Source organism: Coptis chinensis, chromosome 4, assembly GCF_015680905.1.
Source record: "Coptis chinensis isolate HL-2020 chromosome 4, ASM1568090v1, whole genome shotgun sequence".
Lineage (NCBI taxonomy): Eukaryota > Viridiplantae > Streptophyta > Magnoliopsida > Ranunculales > Ranunculaceae > Coptis > Coptis chinensis.
The window spans coordinates 46,146,929-46,173,216 of record NC_141459.1 but is presented as its reverse complement, the minus strand read 5'-3'; the positions used below and the strand labels follow the sequence as shown (position 1 = coordinate 46,173,216).

Below are 26,288 nucleotides of genomic sequence, written 5' to 3'. Positions count from 1 at the left end.
GAGTTAGACTCTGTACTCTTTCATTCAGTTCTCATTTAATTAGATAAGTAGAGAGAATCTCTCAACTCAATTGTAATCTCCTATTTAAATACCTTTAAATCAATAAAGAAAAGATATCTTTGAGGAACTTAATTTACGTGTTTTCACATGGTATCGGAGCAACACTTTTATTCAAGTTAAAACACTTTTTTTTTCTATCTTCCTCTCTATTTACTTTGTTCAATGGATGTACCACCAACCTTTGGAACACCAGAGTCTAATGCAACTCAGGTTTCCTCAAATGGTCCTTTCTTTGTGCATCACTCAGACAATCCATCCACTGTGTTGGTTGCTCCTTTATCAGGTGACAATTACAACACATGGATTCGTGCCATAACTATGGCCTTATGAGCGAAGAACAAATTTGGTTTTGTTAATGGTAAGATTGACAAACCAACTGATGCTGTTGAAATTCTTCAATGGCAAAGATATAATGACCTTGTTTCCTGCTAGATACTCAATTCTGTGAATCCTGAAATTTGTGGAAGCATTGCATATTCCGAATCTGCAAGAGAAATCTGGAAGGCCCTTGCGGAACGCTACTCTCAATCAAATGCTCCATTAGTCTTTCAACTCAAGGAATATATTAAAGACACAAAGCAAGACGACCTGTCTATCTCTGCTTATTTTACCAAGCTCAAGTCCTTGTGGAATGAACTTGATTCTCTCACTCTAATTCAGCCATGTACTTGTGGATTATGGCAAGCTTCTTGCAGTTCAAATCCTTGACGATCGAGCAATGAAATTTCTTCAAGATCTCCATGATAGGTACAAACCACTTCGCAGCCAAATACTTCTCATGGAGCCCTTTCCTACCATTACCAAGATTTACTCTCTTGCTCGTCAAGAAGAAAAACAGTTTTTTTGGGACACCAAAATGGCGTCACAAATAATTATAGTGACGCCAAAATGGCGTCACAAATATTTGTGACATCAAAATGGTGTCAAAAAATGTTAGGCGTCGCAAATTTTGTAACATCGTTTTGGCGTCACAAAATATATTTTAGAAAAAAAATTTAATAATAATTGGTTGCTATACAGATGTATAACAACCAATTATTATTATTATTATTATTCAAGATACAACTATCCCTAACCACTACCGGTTGCTATATGAACTAGCCAAGATACAATTCTTTTAAAAAACAGTCCATTCCATAAAATACACAATCACACCGTCAATCCCATTCAAGAATAAAACATTCATTCCATCACTCAAAATTATCTAGTCACTTGTAAACACCAAGTACTTCAATTGTAACTAGCCCTAGTCACTTGTAAACACCAACCACAGATCCAATTGTAACTATTCTCGAGGAATTTTATACATAGGAAAAAAAATGAAAACTGAAAAGCCGATGGGAAAATGACACATATATCACGATTACAAAGCATTTCAACCCATTTAACAACTCCTGATTCTCGAATATCAAGCCAAGAAACACGGCTTCCTTGTGTGATATGTAAATGGGGCAGAATAAAAGACAACAATCCTGTAGCACAGCTTGGAAGAACTTACTGCATTCCCTTCTTCGTCATTGTCCAAAAAGCAGCATTATATCGATTCTGCAATACATAGAAAAGAATTGCACAAGGTCCTTTAGCTTTTAAATATTCATGGTTAGACAGTTTGAAGAAATGTTTGGGAAAAATGAATTCTGTGAAGAGACTAGAAGATTTCCACATGGAGCCTGATTTTTTTTAGACTATCAGTCATATCTAAGCACAAAAAGTATGTAAAATGTAAAATGAGCCAATAAGGCTGCTAGATGCGGTTTGTGCGGGTAAAATAAATCTGATTGAACCATTATTAATACAAAAGCATGCTTCCTACACAACCCTTTCTAAACAAGCACACATATAAACAACCTTACTTGCATCATAGCCTGAGGATTTGCAGTGTACATTGTTTCAACTATCTTCTCATGCTGTCACAGAAAATTAGTAGAACACAGTCAGCATTTCAGCAAGGTTATATACTTATATATAGTTTCTGACTAGCTAAAAAACAAGAATTTACATTATGGTACCTCCAAATGAAATCCAAAGTCGAAAGCCACTCTCATCACATCTTCCAAACTAAGTTCAATGGACATCTCCTAAGCCAAGAAACCAGAAAAAAACTTAGCCACTAAAACCATACACCATCGTTCAATGAGTTTGTGCATATCTGGTAAGAGGTCTTTCAATGAGTGTGTGCATATATATGTTACCAGGAAGAGAGAGAGAGAGAGAGAGAGAGTTACATCTTCGGTTCCATATGCATCCGCAAAGTGATAAAGTAAGGGTCCCAAGTTTATCCACACCTATATAACATACAAGACAGAGGGAATATCAAGCCAAATAGACGTCTTCAGAATTATACACAAAAGGCAATTTCTTAACAAGGGAACAACATGCATATAGCAAAACAGGACTTGTTAATCTTCCAACAGAATAATACTTACATCCTTGAGAATTCTTGATATGATTTCAATGTATTCTACAATGTTGTGTGCTGTGTCCAGGAAGAAACAGGTAACCACGGCATCCCAAGCTCCTACGATACACATCCCAGAAAATGTATAAAAAAAAAATCCAGTATGATAATACAAGCACGCGCGAGATGTGTAAATTATCTAACAATTGAGGACATGTTAGTCAGACATTACTTTCCAATTCAGCAATCTCGACTCTAGTAATTGATGAGAAACAATTGTTCCGAAAGGTCGAACTTATAGGGAGAGGCACCAACTATGTATTTAAAGGATCATTGGTTAAACTGATAGCAGGTACACCCCTTAAAGCACACATGGGGGTGGACACATGTTCAATGGAACTCCCCCTTCGCTTGGACCAAAGGTCATAATGTCACACATACCATAGGTATTACAAATGAGGTGCCCCTCCTCCCCCCCCCCCCCAGAGATCCCGCTGAATAAACTTCTGATTAGTAAAAACTACTTAGCAGACTTGAACTTGCAACCTCCTAGGTTCAAACCGCTTTGATAGCATATTGGGAACCAGTCGTTCTAAAAGCTCGAACTGTAGAGACTGGAGATAGATCATTGGTCAAACTGATGGTAGGTACACACCTCACCACATCCATGATACCTTCAGTGGGATCAAGTCACACCCATGGCACACACTTACCTACCTACAATAGGTGGGACACCACTGGAAAACAGTAACCAAGTTCAGATACGTCATCTATCCACCCAGAGGCAGTGTTGCAGGGTACAGACTGTTCGATTCACGGAATTCAAAAAAAGGCATTCTAGGACTCATCATTAGTCTTAAACAATCCAGACAAAAACTGATGTTTGTGTTCTTTCAAAGTTCATATAATGAAGTAAAGAACCATCTGCTGAGAGGGGTCCGTGAGTTAGTCCCACTGACCTAGTTTCATAGGATTTATGAGCGCCTCACCAATATATCACTAATTTAAACATTTAGTTTAGACAAAATGTAAGTTAATGACATGTATTAAGAGATAACTGCAGAGGTGAAATCAGGATAGGTTGGCCACATTGGATTTTCATAGTGCTCAAAAATTCCTAACAGCTTGAATACGCAATATATTACAAAATTACATATCAAACAAAAAAAAAATAACAGTTTCAATAGGCAATACCACAATATATTACAAAATTAAGAAAAAGACAACATCATGTGGCATACCTTCCTGGTTTGAATCACTGTATACTTCAACGAAGTCCCCACCACACATAGAAAACCCTTCAGTAATGCCGGCACTGTTCACAAAAGTAAGTCAAAAGTTATTACCCTGGGCTCTTATGTTTACGTGTATGTTTATGAGTCAAAAAATGTGAAGATGTATTAGACTAGGTTACAAGGACATACACTAAAGGAGTGCAAGTTAACCAGCTAAAGAATAAATATGACTTGTAAAATAAGTTTTTGAAAGTGCCTTCTATCATATGAAGAAAAATTAATAAGTTTCATTTTCATTTAAAAAAAGGAAACTATAATCTTATGTTATAATTTACATATTCCATTTCAATATGAGATGATCTGCAAGCATCTCATAGTAAAGCCACTAGGAGCTGGTTGTCCTTATGTGAGTGTCTCTTAGTAAAGCCACTAGTGTGTTTTCCCCAAGTTAGACAACTAGTCCTTTTCATATACATTGTTGTGCCTCTCTCTAGCAAATAGAGCTTTTTGAGAAAAGTGGCCCTCAACAGGTTTCCAAACTTAAATTTCAAAGGTGGATTGATTCGTCAAGGCATTTTAAGTATGCTATCTCAGAGAAGACTAACTTGGATTGATAAGATGTTTTCTAATAATTTTTTGGTTTCTAATATCAATTTGGATTTAATTTCTTATTGTCCTCTTCCTAAACAATTGTATTTGGATATTGATATACAGCAGAGATTGAATGAAACCTCAGGAAAGCTTGTATGAATACCTGGCAGGGTGAATATCTGGAAATGAAACGGCCCGAAGTTGGTCATTGTCTGAAAGAGAGTTGCAATTGTTGTGGATCCAAGGATGAACTGTCCTTCAAGTTTCTATTTATCCATTCAAAATAACATTGTATCATGTCAACAATGTCCTTCAAGTTTTGACAAGTTCTCAAAGTTTGTGTGTGTGTGTGTGCTTAAGACATAATATACACTCCAGACTCAAAGTTTAGCGTGACACTAATTGTGACTTGAGAACACTACATACCGTCTAAGTTGTTGACACTTGAAAGGATAATGAGAAAGGATAGTATGCACAAGCACAAGAAATGAAAACTTAACAAAATAAGAATCAAACGTGAAAGGTTATTCTAAGCAATTAAACAAATGAATATAAATAAAACTCGTTAACGCTACAAATGGATACCTTGTGAGCAGGAGGAAGCTTTCTATAAGACCTTTCATATCTTTTAACATCTTCTACAGCGTCTGAAAAACTGGACAAACAATGCATATTGAGAAAGAATAATAGTCACCATCGTACAAACATGCATCTATACACAAACTCGCAGAGTCACCTTTCAATTTTCAATGGCCAAATCCATCTACAGACCATTATAGGTTTACAAAAACATTGTGAATTTCCGCCTATGCTCTACGGAACAAGGAAAAAAACATCCTTCAATCTCCAACTCATATTCTCATCATTACCAAGTACAACATATTAGTATGAAGCCAGCATACTAATATGAAGCCAACATATTAGAAAACAGACTTAGTATGAAGCCAACATAAGAATATACCTGATTTGATCTGAATGGATATGATATCAAATACAGGCTGCAAAACGAAGATGAACAAAAATACTAGTCTTCAAATCTAAATGTTTCAAAATTAAAGCATTGCTCTAATGTCAGGAGAAAATGATTCTTATAGAATTCGACAATGACAGCACCCAAGGAAACACAAAATCACGGTAAGCATCTCGTAAAGATGGTACAGGAACCACTCGAGTAGCATAACCCATATATTCAACTCAAAATTATAGAATGCAAAACGTCTTCCATCTGAGAGTCTAAAAAATTGTAAGACTTTGTACCCTTCTTAGAATATCTGAGTGAAAAATGTCATCAAAGCTTCTTTCAATCGTTCCTTTCTTAATCTCAGGATGTTCAGAATCAACGAAGGGCCCCAGCTGCCAAAAGTATGAGAACCTAAGAGCTGAAATATCTATAAATCCCACAGGATGACTCAAATTTTAGCAAATTGGAAAGAGTTTGTTTCTTAGCCTAAGAGCTGAAACACTAAAAAGAAGTGAATTTGTATTTGGTTGAGTGTGAGAGTGAGTCAGGCGAGCACTTCAGGCGCACTAAAGTAAAAAGGAGGTAACTAGAACAAAAAATGAAGGTAGGCAGTGTTTCACGTGTGTGTGTGTGTGTGTATGTGTGTTGGGGAGAGAGAAAGGGGTGAGAGAAATAAAGAATACACACCTGTAACAGTGTCAGCTGTGCAGACAACGTAGTTGCTTCTGTTTGTAAGGTTTGAACTTCGGATTCCAATTCTAAGATATATACCTCATCTTTCGTTCCTTAGAATGAGCTGTTGATTGCCGATTAGCCAAAATCCTGGGACAATCAGTTTAAGAATAGTGTTAACATCATCATAACTTAGCATTCCCTTTAGTCTATACCAAATGCTACAGAACTGAAAATTGGAAGAAAGACTACCTTTTGGCATCATTTGCTGCATTTGCTGACGAAAATGCACCATGAAAGCTGAGTGGGCAATGGGTCAAGGCAAAAGTATTAGACTATGGCAAGATGAGTGGGCAGGAGTAGCTCTAGCCGACAGAATTCAAGGCATCACCTGGAAGGTTTTTAATGTGAAGCTGTCAGACCTTAATGGATCAAAAACTTGCACCCCAGAACAGCAGGCACTGTCTGGAAACTTATCCAGAATGTAGTGCCAAAGGATGACAGGGTCAGAAGCAAAGGATCAAAAACTTCCTACTACTAAGTTGCACTAAAAATGACTCTTAATACATATATTTTCATGAATTACTAACCTTTCTATTTCAATCAACCAACGCCGTACAGTTTAGTAGTTTACACACAAAAATCCAGTAAAAACTTGTTTTAGAAATCATGTCTCGTTTGGTCCAGATTCATAGAACATCAATAACAATCACATTATGGAAAAAGTGCCTCTTTTCATAGAACATCAATGAAAATCACATTATGGTACAAGTGCCTGGTTCTTGTGGTACCCGTCCTTCCATTCGTGGTACATGTTCAATTCAGACGGTTTGTATGTGAAGTCAGATGTATCAAAGCCCATATTGCTTATGCAACAGAGGACACAGAGATTAGAGAAGGGTTTCGTAGTAAGAATTGCAAGAAATTGACCATAATAATGAAATCCAATGTAGACTGCAGTCCACTAAGAACACACGAAAAATGACTCCCTACATATTTGCCTCAAGTGTAAATAGAAATACAAGGAATTTACGGAAGTAAAGCATACCCCTTTTCCCTCATCCGTGCGCCCCAAGCATTATTTCTATTCGGGCGATCAAGGGTGCCAACTGCATGGTTGCCTGTAACAGGAGCTCCCTGCCTGTTTATGAGTGGCTGTGGAACTTATAATTCACAAGGACAAGTAGAAAAACCTACTTATTGTTTCAAGCAGAAAAACAAGGCAGTAATTCACAAGAACAAGTAGAACAAATTTATAAGACTACCCTCTTAACTGTTGTAACGAAGAAGAAAAAAAAGCTTTTACGTGAGGATATATATGACTAAGACAAGGAAATAACTTACAAAGCTGTTTTGTTTCTTCTTCTACGAAATTCAGGTATAAAGTTTTGCTAGAATGTGGGAGTATATATATAGAATCAAAGAATAAATCCAGTAGGAATTATGACTTTGCCATTTTCAGCATGAACTTAGGCAAGTTAAAGCTATCTAGCAACAGCAAAATGGAAGGGATGGAACTATCTAGGAAATTATGCATCCTGATCCTTGATACTTTCGGATTCGATGTCGAAAGCTACCTTACTAAACATATGAAGAACAGTGGCTACTGGCTAGGAAATCTATAGAATGAATTACAAAGTCTGATTTTTACAACAAAAAACCCAAAAATTGATTACTGCGGGTTCTTAAGTAACTAATTAAAGAGAATGGAGTGGTGGACTTATAAACAACTGTGGGTTTGCATGGACTACTCTGTCCACTAGCAAAAGTTAACACATGCATGCGGTTCAATTTGCATTGAACAAATAAGCATAACCCAATATATTGAGATCAGACAACTTATCTAACTTGGTATAAAATGAAGATGAATGTACTAAATCCAAAAATGGAGGGAAAGAAGGTACTAATCCATGTTGTCTTTGAAATTCATTGTTGAATCAATATAATTACACTGTGTGTTGTTCCATACCAACTTACCCTTGACTAGATACCTGGTGGAAATCAGAACTTAAAACAAGTAATTGACGTAAACATGAAAACAAAAGAATCAAAACCATATATTAAAAAATACTTATCTTGTTGATGGTTGCTCTGTATCAACTTATCATTATCTGTTTCTAAAAGGATAGAGATCAAAAGACTTAAGCTGCTATTTACCAGGCCTAGTATCTAGTTGGTTATGGCCCATAACATATCAAGGTACGTACACACCCTCCACACAGTTGTAACAAACTAGAAGAAACATGAGTCGCAGTATCAAAGAAGCACTGCAAGATTCAAAATCTAAATCATCAGTTCTTTCAACATTGGTTCACTACTTGAGACAAATTGAAATCTTAATGTCTAACGCGACAGTAATTAGTAACAATCAATAAAATCCAATGAAAAAAAGCAAAAAACCAAACTTAAATTTGCACCGACCAATTTTTTTGACACTTTTGCCCCTAAAACATAATAAATATTAAAATAATATAAAAACAATTATTTTGCAGGGACAGAACATAACTTTATCTAGAAAGCATCTATATATATATATATATATATTACATTGGGATAGAGGCACAGTCACTGTAGCCACATTCTAGGCACAGTCGATCTAATCTACCGATCTGTTTCCAATAAACGAAATTTCAGCCCTCGGATATTTTTAGAGTTCTGAAAATCAAAATAACTCAATATAGCCCTCGGATATTTTTAGAGTTATGAAAATCAAAATAACTCAATATAAAAGTCGATAATCTTGCGGAGGTTTTTTCAAAATCTCCAATCTCTCCCCAATTTGCTCCAAATGCACAAACCAACACCTCCAACACAAAATCAAACAAAGATTCGAATCTGGCATGTGTACTTCTCCGTCTCGCATCCTCCAACAAACTTGTCAAATAGAAAAAGAATTGAAAACCCTCACTCTCTCTCCTCGTCTCCTTTAACAGGTATGAAGAAGTAGAAACACAACAAATGAGTTTAAAGGGTTCGATAAAGGTGATTTCTCAGGGAGTAAGAAAAGGAAGAAGTGATTGATGGATTGTGTTCATCTTCTAAAGGATGTTAATTGTGTAGTAAGTGAGAGCTCTGAGAGGTACCAATTTACTTTTTATTGTTTTTATGACCTACCAAGTCTCTTGGTCTAGTAGTTGTCTATATCTTGATGCAGTAGGTTATTTCCTAATTTTTGACTTCCAAATAAATGAAACAGATTGACTGTGACCAGTTTACCAATATTATCATCTTGGGTTGCAACGATTTTTTTTTTCCTTCCTAGTATGTAGATATTTATCTTTTTCTTCCGCTTGCAGTGATGAGTTTCTAGAGAAGGAACATGCTGGTTCACCATCCGTTTGGATGGATTCCTGGATAGCCATGAAAGCTGTAATAAGATTATTGTCTTGCAAGGCATTGTTGGGTCACTACCGTGGACTGCCATGTTGTTCTTTATAATGCGGTTCGAACTAATTGGTGAGCATAGATGTAAATTCAAATAAGTAGGGTCTTTACAATTTGGTTTGAACTAATAGTTTGTACCGATTAATCGGCTCTCGATAAAATATTACGTTTTACTAATTGCGGGCTTTTTAACAATAACAATGTGGTGGCCTCCTCTCGCTTTGTTCGCAATTGGATGTGCTATGGGATCTTTTCTTGGTGGAGTAATAGCGGATAAGATGTCTCGCATTTATCCACACTCAGTCGCATCATGTGTGCCCGGTTTAGTACCTTCATGGGCATACCATTTTCATGGTTCCTTCGATTGTTATTCCACGGACAATAAATAAATAGTTGGTTCACCGTTGCCACAACCCTCTTCTTCATGGGACTTATGATTAGTTGGTGTGCCACTTGTGCAAATAATCCAATCTTCGCTGAGGTGGTTCCTACTAAGCATCGGACGATGATATATGCATTTGATCGTGCCTTCGAAGGATCCTTCTCATCATTTGCAGCCCCCATAGTTGGGATTCTTTCAGAGAAGATTTATGGGTATGATCCAAAGTTTGTGAATCCACTGTTTGGGTCCAAACAGGAGGCTTTTGCACTTTCAAGAGGTCTTTTCTCTGTGATGGCCCTGCCATTTGGCTTGTGCAACCTGTTTTATAGCCCATTGTATCTTACATATAAACGAGACCATGAGAGTGCTCGACTGGCAAGTTTGAAAGAGCAAGAGAGTATTCATGATATGAGGTGATTCTTTCTTTCCACTGGAAAAGCCTCTTTTGTAGACGAGTTGTTAATGGCAGAATTTTATGTTCAAGTTTCTTTTCTTCTTCGTTTTTTTTTACGCTTAAGAGTTTGCTTTACACGCTCGGGGTAATTGTTGTAAAGGTGTTTAGCAAACCATCGATGGAATTTTTTAGTTTTGTAACTTGTGACTTGTGAGGCGAGTTGTAAATTGAAATATAATAAACTGACTTAATGACTAGCATCCTTGTTGTTGATTAAAGATACTGTCATCTTTATATTATGGGATCAAAAGAATTTATGTTAGGTCCTTGGTTGCTCGGGATCAGGGCAAAAGTCTTATATTAGAGCTATGGTTACACATTTTGTGTTTTAGTTGCGATGGATGATATGCATCCTAGCTTATTTGCTTGTTCGCTTATTGCTAGATGCAAGTTCTTGATTGCTTGTTCGCCAACTATGCAAGAATATTGGAAAAGAATAGTGTCCTAATACACAATTATTGCCTCCCTTCAGTCTTTGCTATTTATACCTACTCCCAATCTGAGACAAAACATAAAATCAGGTTTTACGACGATATCCTCTACTGGAATGTGCTGCCATAACGTTTACAAAGCATGCACACCAAAGCTGAATTTTATGGTCATTGTGAATTTGTCACCCACTTTGTTCCATGACTCGGAAAATAGGATTTTAGATTGACTTGCAGGCTCAAAAAAGTACAATTTCAAAATGCAGCAAATAGTTTTGATCTTGTTGTATGAGAATGGACTAAAAGATTGAAATGATGCAATAACGTATGTCATTCTCTGAACGGATCCTTGTTTGACATAAGAACAGTCTTTCCAACCAACATCACAAATAAGTTTGAAGTTACACTAGTATACATACGCATCTTTCTCCCATAAATTTTTCTGAAGAAATTCACAGGGCCATGAATGCAAAAAGAAACCCAAAAGTTGACCTTTAACCATTTTTACAGCATTTAGACCTTGAAACACAGGAAAATGGGAACTGACTATTGCTAAACACGTGCACCGGATGAAGCGTGTCTATCCTACATACCCACCACTCATTGCCCTTCTAACATTTGGGTTGTCCCTCAAGACTGTAGTTGCATCATGATTAAGAGGATCCTCATAATTGGGTTCCCAAGCAAAATACTGAGAAATGATCGAGGTCGATAGCACCAAAGAACTGCACTACTACATAAAGGTCGATAGAACACATTTTAAACTGTGGTCAATTGTAATAGAGCACCCTTTTTAATCAAATTTTGAATTTGGTTCTACCATGGTGTGGTCTTTTCCATAAGGCATAAGAAGTTAAGAACACGTTTTAGTACCTAAGAATTGTGCTCTATTAAGACTATAGAACTCGATTTTTTTGCAGGAAAACAGAGCCACACAACACATGCCGATTTAATCATAAAAAATATTGATAGATATAGAAGCAGATCTTACAAAGAGGAAAATCATAAAAATGAATAATTTAAAAACATGATCCCTATTTGACTTTTGACTCCTTATGTTTTTCCACATATACTAGCATATTAAGGAATCGAGACTAAACTTACCATGTGATCCTACAGGTTTGGGTGTCTCTGCAACTCCAACCCATCAAACTAAAAACGGGTAACAGTTCCATTTGCATTTATGATTTATGCCGAGCTCTAGAAGATGTGGGATCTATAGCAAGAAACAATGTCAGACAAGTTGCATTATAGATGACACCCATCCTTTTTCCTGTAAAACCTCACAGAGGTACTACAGGAAAAAGAAAAACAAGAAAAAATCATTATACACAAACAATAGACTAAACAAACGGATGGTAAACCAAAGATGTTCCTTCTTAGAAACTCATCACCGCAAGCGGAAGAAAAAGATAAATATCTACATACTAGGAAAGAAAAAAAAAAAAATCGTTGCAAACCCAAGATGATAATATTGGTAAACCGGGTCACGATTAATCTATTTCATTTATTTGGAAGTCAAAAATTAGGAAATAACCTCTTGCATCAAGATATAGACAACTACTAGACCAAGAGACTTGGTAGGTCATAAAAACAATAAAAAGTAAATTGGTACCTCTCGGAGCTCTCACTTACTACACAATTAACATCCTTTAGAAGATGAACACAATCCATCAATCACTTCTTCCTTTTCTTACTCCCTGAGAAATCACCTTTATCGAACCCTTTAAACTCATTTGTTGTGTTTCTGCTTCTTCATACCTGTTAAAGGAGATGAGGAGAGAGAGTGAGGGTTTTCAATTCTTTTTCTATTTGACAAGTTTGTTGGAGGATGCGAGACGGAGAAGTACACATGCCAGATTCGAATCTTTGTTTGATTTTGTGTTGGAGGTGTTGGTTTGTGCATTTGGAGCAAATTGGGGAGAGAGAAGGAGAGAAAAAACCCTCCGCAAGATTATCGACTTTTATATTGAGTTATTTTGATTTTCATAACTCTAAAAATATCCGAGGGCTGAAATTTCGTTTATTGGAAACAGATCGGTGGATTAGATCGACTGTGCCTAGAATGTGGCTACAGTGACTGTGCCTCTATCCCATCCCATATATATATATATATATAAAAGCTCGCACCTTGTCTCTCTCCTCATCTGGTGTCTTTATTTTCTAAACCGTGCATTCTCATAGATTCCTAAAAAAAAGGAAACTCTATATATTAGTTAGACCTCTCTAAATTTGTTACTTGCTCCTCTCTTTATTTTTTAATTACTATAGACTTTTTCTTTAATTAATATGGGCTACTCAAACTAAACAATTTCACTCGATTTACATACTAAAAAATAAAAAGGAATCATGGTGTCTGTTCTTTCCGTCTCTTTTGTTTCTCACCAAGGATTTCTCAAGACTCAATCTTTCAAAATTCAAACCGAAAGCACTATTCACCCTCAAATCCATTTGGTTCAGGTTGCAGTCGCTCGTAATAAAGCTGACTTGAGTATCTATCGTAATGCAGGTTCAGAGGTTAGAACCTTTGCATGCATGGAATTGATGTTGTTATATAGTTTACATTCACATTGACATATAGTATATTGAAGAGTTTCAATTGCAAGCAGGTGGTTGCAATTCTTTCCCAGAGCGGTCGATGTGAGAGAGCGTCAATTTATGAAGTGTACCTTGATCTTACTGATGCAGCAGAAACAATGCTATTAGAAAATCCTCCAGAGAAGTTGGAAGCAATTGATGAAGAGGTTCTCAAATCACATGTTTTGGGGATTAATGAGATAAGAGAGGATCACTATTTTTTTGTTCTGTTGGCTTACTACATGTTTCCATTCTGCACTTATCACGGCATCACCATTTCTGATAAAAAATATTGTAATATGTAATTGTACTTTCCCTCACGGGTGGTAACGATTGGTTTTAATTCAGAATGGCAACAAGAAAGGAGAAAATGTGAGAGAATGGATCTGCAGTAGTAATACTAATCATAACGATAAGCTACTAGCTTGTGGGGCTATTATTGTGGCGAGAACCCGGATGCATGTCTTGAAGGAAACCGAGTTTCATGTTATGCGGGCATTGCTCACAACAAGGTAGGAAAAAATATGTTGCCCTTTTCCATCCCTTTTTGCCATCAAAGAAAAAAAAAAAAGAAAAAGAAAATGCTCCATCTGTAAATGGGTTTTGGGCCAGTTATATGATGGGTGATATTGTTGGCAGATGTTAGCAAAACTTGCAAGCAATATGAATAAGCCTGCACAACAAACAGTTGTTTCCTTCTCAGCAGTGATTGAACAGTTAGCATCCTTGCCTATAAAGAAAATGTACTTTTTTTTTTCTTTTGGCCCGCTTGATTTCTGTTTCTCTTTCTTATTATGCATTTTCCATTTCAACCCCCACCACCATCGTGTCCATCATCACTTCATAACAAGTCACCACTTGATCCTAATTATAGGTATTAATCTTTTGCTCTGGAACAATATGGCTAGGAAGCAACTTGGAGGAAAGCTTGGGAGTTCTGTACAAACTGACCTTGGTGTAAATAGTGTTGGAGATCTATTGCAATTTTCAGAAGACTATCTACTAGAGTGTTATGGCGTGAATACCTGGTGTGTTTACTATTGACTATGTGTCCTCTACAATCTTTAGAAATGAAAATTTAATGGGTTTTCCATGTGGTTTTGAGTTTATTACTGTATCATATCAAAAGCCTCCTAATTCTCTAATTACCCTTAAGAACTAATACCAGCTCAGATTAACTGTGCAACTTCCCTGCCTTAGTTTGTTGTCGACATTAACTTCTACTCCAAAGACATGGTTATGGAGTCTTGCAAGAGGCGTTAATGGGGATGAAGTTGAAGGTCGTCTTCTTCCCAAGAGCCATGGTTACGGAAAGACATTCCCAGTCCACAAGCTCTAAAGACAATCACTTCTAAGAAGAAAATTTCTCTCTAATTTTTTTCTTGCAAACTTTTCGAGTGCAAGTTCTTCTTGGCCGCCCCCACCCCCAATACATGCAGACACATCAGTACATATGGTGATGTTTTATGTTAACTGTCACGACCCTTTTCAGGGGGCACATTGGGAGATGAGTTTAAAGCTGGCTTTTCATGAATTATGACTTCTCATTGCAAAAACTAACTCAATCTGCAACAGCCCCATAATCAACATTGTTGAGAGCTAAAGATTAGTTTTATCTTTTTTAAAATTCTAGAAATGAAGTATTTAAACTAAGTATCTTTTTTCTCCCATCTATTCATCTCTATTGCAGGTTGAATGCTGGCTTAATAATCTTTGTGAAGAGTTGAGTGAATGAATTCAGTCTGACTTGGATCAAAACAACAGGGTCGCTCACACACTTACACTCAATGCTAGAGTGTACAAGGTGTATATGTTATTTCTTTCTTTTAGACCCTTTCTTCAAAGGAAAAGTTAAGTACACATCAGTTCATAACTATACTAAATTGATGTTATTTGGTAGACCAATGATTCAGATTCATTCAAGAAATTTCCTTCCAAATCTTGCCCGCTAAGGTATGGAACTGCAAAGATTAAAGAAGATGCACTGAAACTGTTTAATTCTGGGCTATGTGAGTTCTTAAGTTCATACAGAGCTGAGACATCTGGAAATCAAAACAATAAGTGGGGAGTAACAAGTCATTCTATTACGGTGGGTAAAGTATTAGCTACACCACCTGTAAGTTCCTTTTTTTTATAGAACATTTTATTATTGTGGCATATAAATGTTTGGCGAGGAATCAATAATTACTACTTCGAGATGCAGATTCTATGTCTAACCATCGCACGGGAAGCTTAGGGAGAAAGAAGAACTATGATGGCTTGGTTGAAAGAATGTTTGCAACTAAGGGGACCGAACAGGCTAAAGCAAAGCAAGGGAACATAGACTAAAGCCTTGGTTTTCAGAATCTGTTTTTTAGTTGCCTAGCTGCAGTTGACAGATTCTTAGGCTCAATCTCAGGTCCCCGTCTTTTTGGTACTGTGTATGGGTACATCCCCTATAGTGTTGCAACTTTTCTAATTTTTTCATTGATTGATGCAATGAAGTTTTCAAGTCAGCTTCTTTGGTAATGCTGACTGCTGGATTGCATTTGAAAACAAGAACACTTTTTTTTTTCATCCTTTCAATATATTCAAAACAGAATTATGTTACTACGATGAAAGTAACCAATTGACCATGTCTGCCTTTTTGTCTAAAATATTAAGTCAAGGAATTTCTCTTATTCATTTGTGGCCTAGAAAAATAGAAATCAATGGCTTTTTGTTTCTGTACATGCCATCTCTTATATTTCGATACTAGAATGATCTTGGAAATCACAAATAATTAAAGCGTTATACCGCTTGAAAGGTAATTTCCTTGAGTCTTTCTACAGTAATTGATAAATGAGCTTATTTTGTATTACTCATGGACTTCGAAAAATATGCAATTTGAGGTTTGATTAAGTGTAAGATGTTCTGGCCCTTGATGGCTTTTTCCTGCAATTTAGTTAGTTCCAAGCTATGAATTAATGTTTTCAAACCCAATATTATTAGGAAACTTATTGTTCTGAATTTTTTTTGTATATGATCCCAACATTTTGACTTATTACCTAATCTTTATATATATAATAGCAAGCCCCTTTGGAGCTCTCTGAGGGTGTCCACATCATAGGGGGATTGCAAGAAATCAGGGCAGTCTCCAACTTAAGAATGGAAACCTACCAAAAACCCACGACTATTCACCGAAAAAAACAAAAACCCCCGGCCTAAAATTACAACACTAGAGATTCTCAGCTAATCTATTGTCTCTCTTCTCTATAGTCTTCTTCATATCAAGTTTGTTCCTTCTATTTGTCCTTTTTACCATTGTCCATATAGTTTTCAATGTCTTTATTTCTTTGGTTGGTTAAAAATTTTGTAGTAATTTCTTTGTTTTTTTGCTTACGTTTCTACAATTTGTTAATGTGGATAATTTTTCCAGACACTCTGTGCTAATTAAACAGCTCAAAACCCTGCTTATTCAATCTTTTTTTTTTCCGCTTCGTTGTGTTTTTTAATTTCTTGCTCATCCAATATTATTATGTTGATCGCTTATTGCTTTCTTTCTAAGAGATGAAACAATTTCAATAAAGAGATTAATACTACTAAATATGAGGAAGTTGGAAAATTATTTCAAAAACAAGCTACACAAGAAACAAGTCATAGCCCCAACTCTCAGGCATCAACCTCAACATAATACAGAGTTGGTTCAGGGGTTAGTACATATGTGGAACAAGTCAATGCATGAGTGTCCACCGAAGTTAGCAATCAACACGAAGACATGGAGTATAAGAGTTGCAAGTCAGATAGATACAAGGATGGTGTAGTGGCTTGATCTGACTCCTCAAGCTCCAAAAACCCCTGAATGATTCTACTGATATGTCATTGTAGTTGCTGCTAGACTTCCCAGGTGGCGATGAGATGAGCTTTTTCCAAGGGAATATCAACAATTACTCATCATTGTTTCCAAGCAGCTTGATGATGGAAAGCTATTTAAATTCCTTTTTCTGTATCATACTAAACTTTGGGTGTGGGAAATGTGGTTTGTTAAGCTCATTGTTGTAGTTAGGAGTTTCTTACCCTTTTTGTTGGGAATCAAGGATCTTTTGTTCACTCGGCCCTTTTAAAGTGGGATTATGTTTGGGCTGACAAACCAAAATGGAATAAAAAATAGAGAGTAATTTATAGTATAAGCATTACCTTACTTGCATTATAAGAAATACATCTACCATCTCTATCGTAGGTTTCATTTCTTTATCCAGTAGCACATACAACTCAAACAAAAGCACAAACAAAACCACAAGAAAAAGAAATCGAAAAATTAAAAAGAGAAATAATAGCCAAAAAAAAAAAACAAAAAACATATTGAATATTTCTATAAATTTGTGTTTTCATCAAAATTTGAATCATTACAATATTCTATAGTTAAAACTTTTTGGTACATAATAATTCAAAATTTTAATTTATAAAATATTGGAAAAAATCAAATCAATTATATGAAAACGGTCATGCGAAACAGGGGGAGTTTCTTTTAATTTTAAGTGCTTGCTTTGATACGACCCTTATATACCCCTACAATATTAATATTTTTCTACTTTATTCAATTTTGTGGCATTCATAGTTGCTATGAAGAGAAGTGAAAGGTGGATTGTGTATGGTGAACAAAAGACTGCAGTTATTATATTCCCCCAAAGGTGCTATTCTTTCTTCAGTACCATATTTATTTATTGTTTCTCCTGTAGATGCATGGTTTAATTCATAAATTTGTATCTACGAAATTCATGTTAAAATCTAATGGATGGGAAATTATATACAAATGGGTGTGCACCTTGATTAGCATAGCTTCCAATTGATCTTCTCAGGCTAATTGGGTGTAGCATGCCAAGCATCAAAAGCTTTTGGTTCACCTCTACATGTCCAATGGTAGCATTGCTTCCCGTATTAAAGGTAAAGAGTCATACAAAATTATATCTTTATTGTATATAATATTCTAAAGTTATACATAATAATAAAATGAAAAAAAATTATATGAATGTATATATCTCAGATAACTACACGAAATATTTTTAGGAAAGCATAGGTAGAAAAAAGATATACAACTAAATATTTAGGATGTTAGTTTCCATTAACACAAAAAAATCTAAATTATTTTGATAGATTAATAATATTAAATTATATTACAGGTCATGACATATGAAAACTACAATTTATATTAAAAAACGATGCTTAAGGAAACTCTACAAAATGTTCTTCATGTTAAACAAGATCCGTTTTACAACTCAGAATTAGAGAATGGACTATTCATCAGCACTGTAATAGTAAAGGTACCAAAAGATTTATTTTTTGACAATCAAAACCTCATAGCTAAAGACATTCCTAGAAGCCCCACATATTCAGAATAAAAATCACAGGATTCAGCTGCTTTTATATACAATCAAGTTTATAAAGGATGAAGGTGAATTTGAGATTGAAGACTTTAATTTCAAAGAACTGATGAAGAAAAGAAAAGAAGTTGAAGACAAACAAAAGTAGCTCGATATTCTGAGAGACATTATTTTAGATTGTTTGGTTGACGATAAAAACAAGAAAGACAAGATATATTATCTCAAAGAAGAAATTCAAGCAATGAAGGAAACGGAGAGAATGGCAGACAATGAGATAACCAATAAAGTCGAGAAAAAGAATTTGAGAATCAAAAGAAGAAAAACATGATGATTCATTATAAGGTTAAAAGGTTACTATTTATGAAAATTACTTACTATTGAAACTATTCTTTTCAATTTAAATTTAGTCTACCAAATTACCAAATGGAACTATGTCATACTCAATTAGCAGATAATATAATATTTTTAGATTATGCCAATCTGTTTGTTTCTGTATCCTCTTACTTACATATTATTATTATCCTAAGACTACTTGGAATGTGAATTACATTCAAATCTTGCATATAATGAATTAGCTATACAGAAAGGATAGTACTCCAGGAAGCCATAGAAGACATACATATGGGTAAAAATTAAAAGTCAAAACACTTACTCGGCAAAATCAAATTCTCAATCCCACTTGATGTCGAAGTAATAAGGAATCCAAATAATGTCCATTTCTCCATGCAGCCAAATATACAACAGAGATATCTTATAAGAGAAGTCTTCTGATGTCACTGAAGTTCATGCCTAAAACGAATGAACCTGAAAATAGACGGACATTAACCCAAATTTATTGGCGGAAGCAATGAATAAGTAACTCTTATAACGAGTAGTTAAGTGGGTCAATCCAATGGCGCGTACTTGAGGATTTAGAACAGCGTCTGCCAATAACTAAAAACAACAATATTTAGAAATATATGTGGGCTTAAAGAACTGCCTAAAGATAAAAAATATATGTACCTCCAACTTTTACATTGAAAATGCGGTGATACGCTGATAATGTTAGGTTCATTTTTGTGACAACTCAAGGTTTCTCCGTTCTTGAAGATATAAGAACATAACTCAACATAATGGTTCAGAAAACCAAATTATTATTGTGCCATTTATTATTGTGACTTCTTACAAGAGTTGTATCCTATAGGGAAAAAAAATTAGTTTCCTTCTATGGCTTTATTTTTTGCATATTGGTACAGAATTTGATATAGGGGAAAAAAAAAATTAGTTCCCTTCCAATTGCCTAAAGCCATGTCATCGATATACAATGCCCTTTTCTAATGCATTTGTAAGCAAATCCAACTATCACACCTAACCCAGGGCATGACAACTCAGTTAAACAACAAACAAAAATAAATAACCTTCGGCTAATCAAGATCATGCACACATATCAGAACACCACCCAAGGATCACTTGAAGAACTACTCTAACCATCTTTAAGAAGTTAATCAAAACATGTATCTAAAATATAAAACAAGGGACCAATGCAAGAAAACGTTGCCTAGAAGATGACCTAGAAAATACTTAGGTAAACTGACAAACACAACCAAAGCTTTAAAAAAAAAAATAACACTGCTCAAGCAAGAAGGCATCGTCAAAACAGTAAAAAAAAATAAGACCTCAATTGTAGTAACAACAACCTTAATTCCGCAGGAGAAAAAACTGCAATCATATAAGGCCTACAATTAAAGAGGAAATTGGTACCTGGGAAAAGAAGTCAAGATGGGATGCAAGAGCAGAATGTAGAACAATTGGCATATTGGATGTGTAAAATAGCTTAACTATAAATCCCAAGGGTTTTAAAGGTAGAATTAAACTCAACACTTTGAGATTCAAAAAAATAACCTAGAGAATGCTTTGTTAGACAACCTGAGACAATGCTTAGTAAACATATTAAATAGTACTGCCGCATGTCCAATAAAACTTCACTGAAACCAAAACCGTCCCCCTACACTGAATCACATGTATCAAATTATACGTTCTAGGATAAGTAGACTAATACATACATACCATAGAGACTAAGCACTAAATCAGCATGTATGAAATAATACGTTCTAGGATAAATAGACATAGACTCACACCTCAAGGGGTGAAACATTTGCAATTAATCAACAAAATAACACTTGAATATAAATTTCAGTAGTTAAGTAAATAAAAAGATAACCAGCTTTGGTATGTTCCAATTAATCCACATTCGTAGATGACCCCCAAGGTATTGACCTTAGCTTCAGTAGGTATGACATTCATGAACCAAAAATGCTCATAGGATATAACAGCTGCGAATACTCTATTTATCCATGACTTCATATCTTCCCTTAACAATTTATAACAGTGTCCCATGCCTTACACGACGTTGCGAATAACCTCCACAAGACGCATAATACAATGGATTCCAACACATTCAATGAATATAAAAAACCTAACTGATGAAAACATTCTAAAAATATAAGATAAATGGGAAAGCTCAGCCACTTGATCTATCACTATTTTTCCAACCAAAAAACACAAAACTCCTTTAGCAGTTAATTTACGCGCCAATAGTCATTCTTTGCTTTCTTAATTTGGGAGAATTGCAGTTGTAGTAACAAGAAAAAATGGTAATGAGAATAATTTGATTCACAAAAATCAAAACACAAGGATTGATAGAGACATTTTCAAAGGAAAAAAAAAATTGTATCCAACTCATTCAAAAAAAAATTCAAACATACAAACCAACAAAGTAAGCAAAATATATTGATTATTGATTAATCATCACTGCAATATAGTTTCATTGCAATATAGATATTACAAAAATAGTCATAATACAATTACTAGACTATGAAGTCAAAGACTAACATAAAGATGAAAAAAAAATCATAACTACCAAAATATACAAGTCTGCCATAAGAACTTTAGTGCAAAATTAGACCATACAAGTTCCTATTTAACCCCCAACTTAAGACATACAAGAGACGAACGTCACCAAAATAAAAGCGTCCAAAGTCACCATCAAAAGCTTCATACCACAGAGCATCCAAAATCTGTTCAGTTGAAAAATAAAATAAAAAAATAAATACACCAAAAGATATTAATTATACTATAAACAAAGTAAAAAATTTATATGATAAAAAACAATTACCCATCAACAACTTTTATTGCTAAATTCTTCTTTGTCTTTTGTTAGTATTCACATTCCGACCACTTGAACTTCCTTCATCATAAAGCTCTTGAATGCTCTTTGTTTTAAGACGAGGACAAACAACCTCTTCATCAGATTCATCCAAATTAATATACTTCGTAAGAACTTCAACCAAAAATTCCGTACAGTTTAAGAAAGTTAATCCTTCAAAGTTTTTCTTATAATACTCGAGTAAATTATCCACTTCATTATTTACCCAGAGCATCTTTTTACCATACGAACGAACACAAACACTTCAAAAAACAGAAAATAAAAAATTAATAACATTATAAGTAATTAAATTCCAAAAAAAAATAATAATAAAAACTTACTCATCTAATAGGTTTCTCATCCTGAGAACAGACTTTTGAGTTTCACTATTTGCATTGCATAAAAATTACATACACCACGGTGTATACAACACCTCTTCTGCTTGATTTTTTTAATCAGATATTCAAGAAAACCGAAAACAGTCATGCAGATTGAATAAACGTTTCTGCTAACCATTTGTCTTTTAGAGAACCAAAATAATTACGAAATTTACATGAACAATCTCTACAAAACATTAAAAAAAAAAGACAAAGAAATTAGTAATCATAAAAAAAAATAAACATTTAAACATAAAAATAAATGGATACTAATACAAAAATAACTCAACTTACTCTTCCATTATGATAAAATTTCAATATAACCTAAAAAAAAAAAAAAAAAAAAAATAGTGCATTAAACAATGACTTCCTTATTTGACGGATTATATACTTAAATTTGAAAACTCATCCTAGCAAGGTCTTGCCATGATAATAATTAATAATGAGAGTTGGTGAGGATACACTCAAAAAAGAAGTTACTACCAAATATCCAAGCAAATTGTCTAACTATGGATAGTTCATGTGTATTCAGATAACAAATCACCCCAATATGCCTTTTGGTATAATAAAAAATTGCAAAAGGTACTTTATGAAAACGTAGTACTCAAATAGGAAGTAATAGAAGACGCACACATGATTTCTCCTTATGTCTTCTTTATCCCAACATAAACTCACCACTACACAAAAACTAAACAAGGATAACTCAACAAGGGTGGTTCTTCTCTTATAAGATATCTTATAACTCAACAAGGGCAAAAGGCAATGAAGTATTTTTACATGCATTGACCTAAAAGATAACAGTTGACTTGGATGTGGTGTGATCTTGGGGGGGTAAACCTCTAGATGAAAAAACTGGGGGTAAAGCTAATTGGCCTAAGTTCACCTCAAATTCTTCATCTTAAACAAAGGTACCATCTTTTTTTTTTTTTTTTTCTTTGATGGCAAAAAGGGATGGAAAAGGGCAACATATATTTTCCTACCTTGTTGTGAGCAATGCCCGCATAACATGAAACTCGGTTTCCTTCAAGACTGTGATCCAAGTTACGCCACAATAATAGCCCCACAAGCTAGTAGCTTATCGTTATGATTAGTATTACTACTGCAGATCCATTCTCTCACATTTTCTCCTTTCTTGTTGCCATTCTGAATTAAAAACCAATCAATGCCACCCGTGAGGAAAGTACAATTACATATTACAATATTTTTTTTATCAGCAAATGGTGATGCCGTGATAAGTGCAGAATGGAAACATGTAGTAAGCCAACAGAACAAAAAAATAGTGATCCTCTCTTATCTCATTAATCCCCAAAACATGTGATTTGAGAACCTCTTCATCAATTGCTTCCAACTTCTCTCGGAGGATTTTCGATAGCATCGTTTCGGCCGCTGCATCGGTAAGATCAAGGTACACTTCATAAATTGACTCTCTCTCACATCGACGCTCACGGGGGAAAGAATTGCAACCACCGCTTGCAATTGAAACTCTTCAATATACTATATGTCAAGGTGAATGTAAACTATATAACAACATCAATTCCATGCATGCAAAGGTTCTAACCTCACGAACTGCATTACGATAGATACTCAAGTCACTTTATTACGAAGCGACGCAACCTGAACCAAATGGATTTGAGGGTGAATAGTGCTTTCAGTTTGAATTTTGAAAGATTGAGTCTTGAGAAATCCTTGGTGAGAAACAAAAGAGACGGAAAGAACAGACACCATGATTCCTTTTTATTTTTTAGTATGTAAATCGAGTGAAATTGTTTAGTTTGAGTAGCCCATATTAATTAAAGAAAAAGTCTATAGTAATTAAAAAATAAAGAGACGAGAAAGTAACAAATTTAGAGAGGTCTAACTAATATATAGAGTTGCCTTTTTTTTAGGAATCTATGAGAATGCACGGTTTAGAAAATAAAGACACCAGATGAGGAGAGAGACAAGGTGCGAGCTTTTATATATATATAGATATAGATGCTTGCACAAAGTTATGTACTTGCAACTAGGGTGGTCAAGTTTAAGTTTGGTTTTTTGCTTTTTTTCATTGGATTTTATTGATTGTTACTAATTACTGTCGCGTTAGACATTAAGATTTCAATTTGTCTCAAGTAGTGAACCAATGTTGAAAGAACCGATGATTTAGATTTTGAATCTTGCGATTAGCTTCTTTGATAATCGCGACTCATGTTTCTTCTGGTTTGTTACAACTGTGTGGAGGGTGTGTACGTACCTTGATATGTTATGGGCCATAGCCAACTAGACACTAGGCCTGGTAAGTAGCAGCTTAAGTCTTTTGATCTCTATCCTTTTAGAAACAGATAATGATAAGTTGAGGACTTACCAGGTTAGTTTTGAAAAAGAAAGTTAGAACTAGAACTAAAGGACAAAATAAGAGAATTTCTCTTATAGCTTACACCTCAATCAGGTAATCTTTTCTCTCCTCTTAAGTTATGGGACATTCATTTTCCTATCTATTTCCTACAGAGCAACCATCAACAAGATAAGTATTTTTTAATATATGGTTTTAATTCTTTTGTTTTCATGTTTACGTCAATTACTTGTTTTAAGTTCTGATTTCCACCAGGTATCTAGTCAAGGGTAAGTTTGTATGGAACAACACACACAGTGTAATTATATTGACTCAACAATGAATTTCAAAGACAACATGGATTAGTACCTTCTTTCCCTCCATTTTTGGATTTAGTACATTCATCTTCATTTTATACCAAGTTAGATAAGTTGTCTGATCTCAATATATTGGGTTATGCTTATTTGTTCAATGCAAATTGAACCGCATGCATGTGTTAACTTTTGCTAGTGGACAGAGTAGTCCATGCAAACCCACAGTTGTTTATAAGTCCACCACTCCATTCTCTTTAATTAGTTACTTAAGAACCCAGAGAATCAATTTTGGGTTTTTGTTGTAAAAATCAGACTTTGTAATTCATTCTATAGATTTCCTAGCCAGTAGCCATTGTTCTTCATATGTTTAGTAAGGTAGCTTTCGACATCGAATCCGAAAGTATCAAGGATCAGGATGCATAATTTCCTAGATAGTTCCATCCCTTCCATTTTGCTATTGCTAGATAGCTTTAACTTGCCTAAGTTCATGCTGAAAATGGCGAAGTCATAATTCCTACTGGATTTATTCTTTGATTCTATATATATACTCCCACATTCTAGCAAAACTTTATACCTGAATTTCATAGAAGAAGAAACAAAACAACTTTGTAAGTTATTTCCTTGTCTTAGTCATATATATCCTCACGTAAAAGCTTTTTTTTTTTCTTCGTTACAACAGTTAAGAGGGTAGTCTTATAAATTTGTTCTACTTGTTCTTGTGAATTACTGCCTTGTTTTTCTGCTTGAAACAATAAGTAGGTTTTTCTACTTGTCCTTGTGAATTATAAGTTCCACAACCACTCATAAACAGGAGGGAGCTCATTCTACAGGTGCAAACATGCGGTTGGCACCCTTGATCGCCCGAATAGAAATAATGCTTGGGGCTTACGGATGAGGAAAAGGGGTATGCTTTACTTCCGTAAATTCCTTGTATTTCTATTTACACTTGAGGCAAATATGTAGGAGTCATTTTTCGTGTGTTCTTAGTGGACTGCAGTCTACATTGGATTTCATTATTATGGTCAATTTCTTGCAATTCTTACTACTGAAACCCTTCTCTAATCTCTGTGTCCTCTGTTGCATAAGCAATATGGGCTTTGATACATCGACTTCACATACAAACCGTCTGAATTGAACATGTACCACGAATGGAAGGGACGGGTACCACAAGAACAGGCACTTGTACCATAATGTGATTTTCATTGATGTTCTATGAAAAGAGGCACTTTTTCCATAATGTGATTGTTATTGATGTTCTATGAATCGGACCAAACGAGACATGATTTCTAAAACAAGTTTTTTTGGATTTTTGTGTGTAAACTACTAAACTGTATGACGGCGTTGGTTGATTGAAATAGAAAGGTTAGTAATTCATGAAAATATATGTATTAAGAGTCATTTTTAGTGCAACTTAGTAGTAGGAAGTTTTTGATCCTTTGCTTCTGACCCTGTCATCCTTTGGCACTACATTCGGATAAGTTTCGGGATGATTGCTGCCTGTTCTGGGTGCAAGTTTTTGATCCATTAAGGTCCGACGACTTCACATTAAAAACCTTCCAGGTGATGCCTTGAATTCTATCGGCTAGAGCTACTCCTGCCCACTCATCTTGCCATAGTCTAATAC

The 26,288-nt window shown here is 35.0% G+C and overlaps 1 protein-coding gene and 2 pseudogenes across 9 annotated transcripts in view; 2 read left to right on the top strand and 1 right to left on the bottom strand.

The window, feature by feature from the left end:
• Positions 1-26,288, top strand: part of LOC147503703 (protein ROOT INITIATION DEFECTIVE 3-like) — a 51,544-nt pseudogene that overhangs the window by 1,248 nt on the left and 24,008 nt on the right. The gene's annotated exons all lie outside the window — the stretch shown is intronic.
• On the bottom strand, positions 1,227-9,081 carry LOC147503706 (uncharacterized). 8 transcript variants are annotated; one of them, XM_086556942.1, is made up of 15 exons: positions 8,414-9,081; positions 6,966-8,352; positions 6,170-6,308; positions 5,933-6,067; positions 5,542-5,672; positions 5,246-5,282; positions 5,021-5,097; positions 4,870-4,939; positions 4,448-4,550; positions 3,700-3,773; positions 2,487-2,578; positions 2,286-2,345; positions 2,070-2,138; positions 1,914-1,967; positions 1,227-1,605 (listed from the first exon to the last, which is right to left on the bottom strand). In XM_086556942.1, exons 10-15 carry the CDS (start codon positions 3,746-3,748, stop codon positions 1,555-1,557), a joined length of 375 nt encoding a protein of 124 aa, XP_086413068.1. In that variant the 5' UTR covers positions 3,749-3,773; positions 4,448-4,550; positions 4,870-4,939; positions 5,021-5,097; positions 5,246-5,282; positions 5,542-5,672; positions 5,933-6,067; positions 6,170-6,308; positions 6,966-8,352; positions 8,414-9,081; the 3' UTR covers positions 1,227-1,554. The 8 variants fall into 8 exon arrangements, with proteins under 8 accessions (XP_086413068.1, XP_086413067.1, XP_086413071.1 ...); XM_086556941.1 differs by having other exon boundaries at positions 5,542-5,637; XM_086556945.1 differs by lacking the exons at positions 6,966-8,352; positions 8,414-9,081 and adding exons at positions 6,309-6,382; positions 6,508-6,922 and having other exon boundaries at positions 5,542-5,637; positions 6,170-6,217.
• LOC147503705 (uncharacterized) lies at positions 6,211-10,175 on the top strand (annotated as a pseudogene).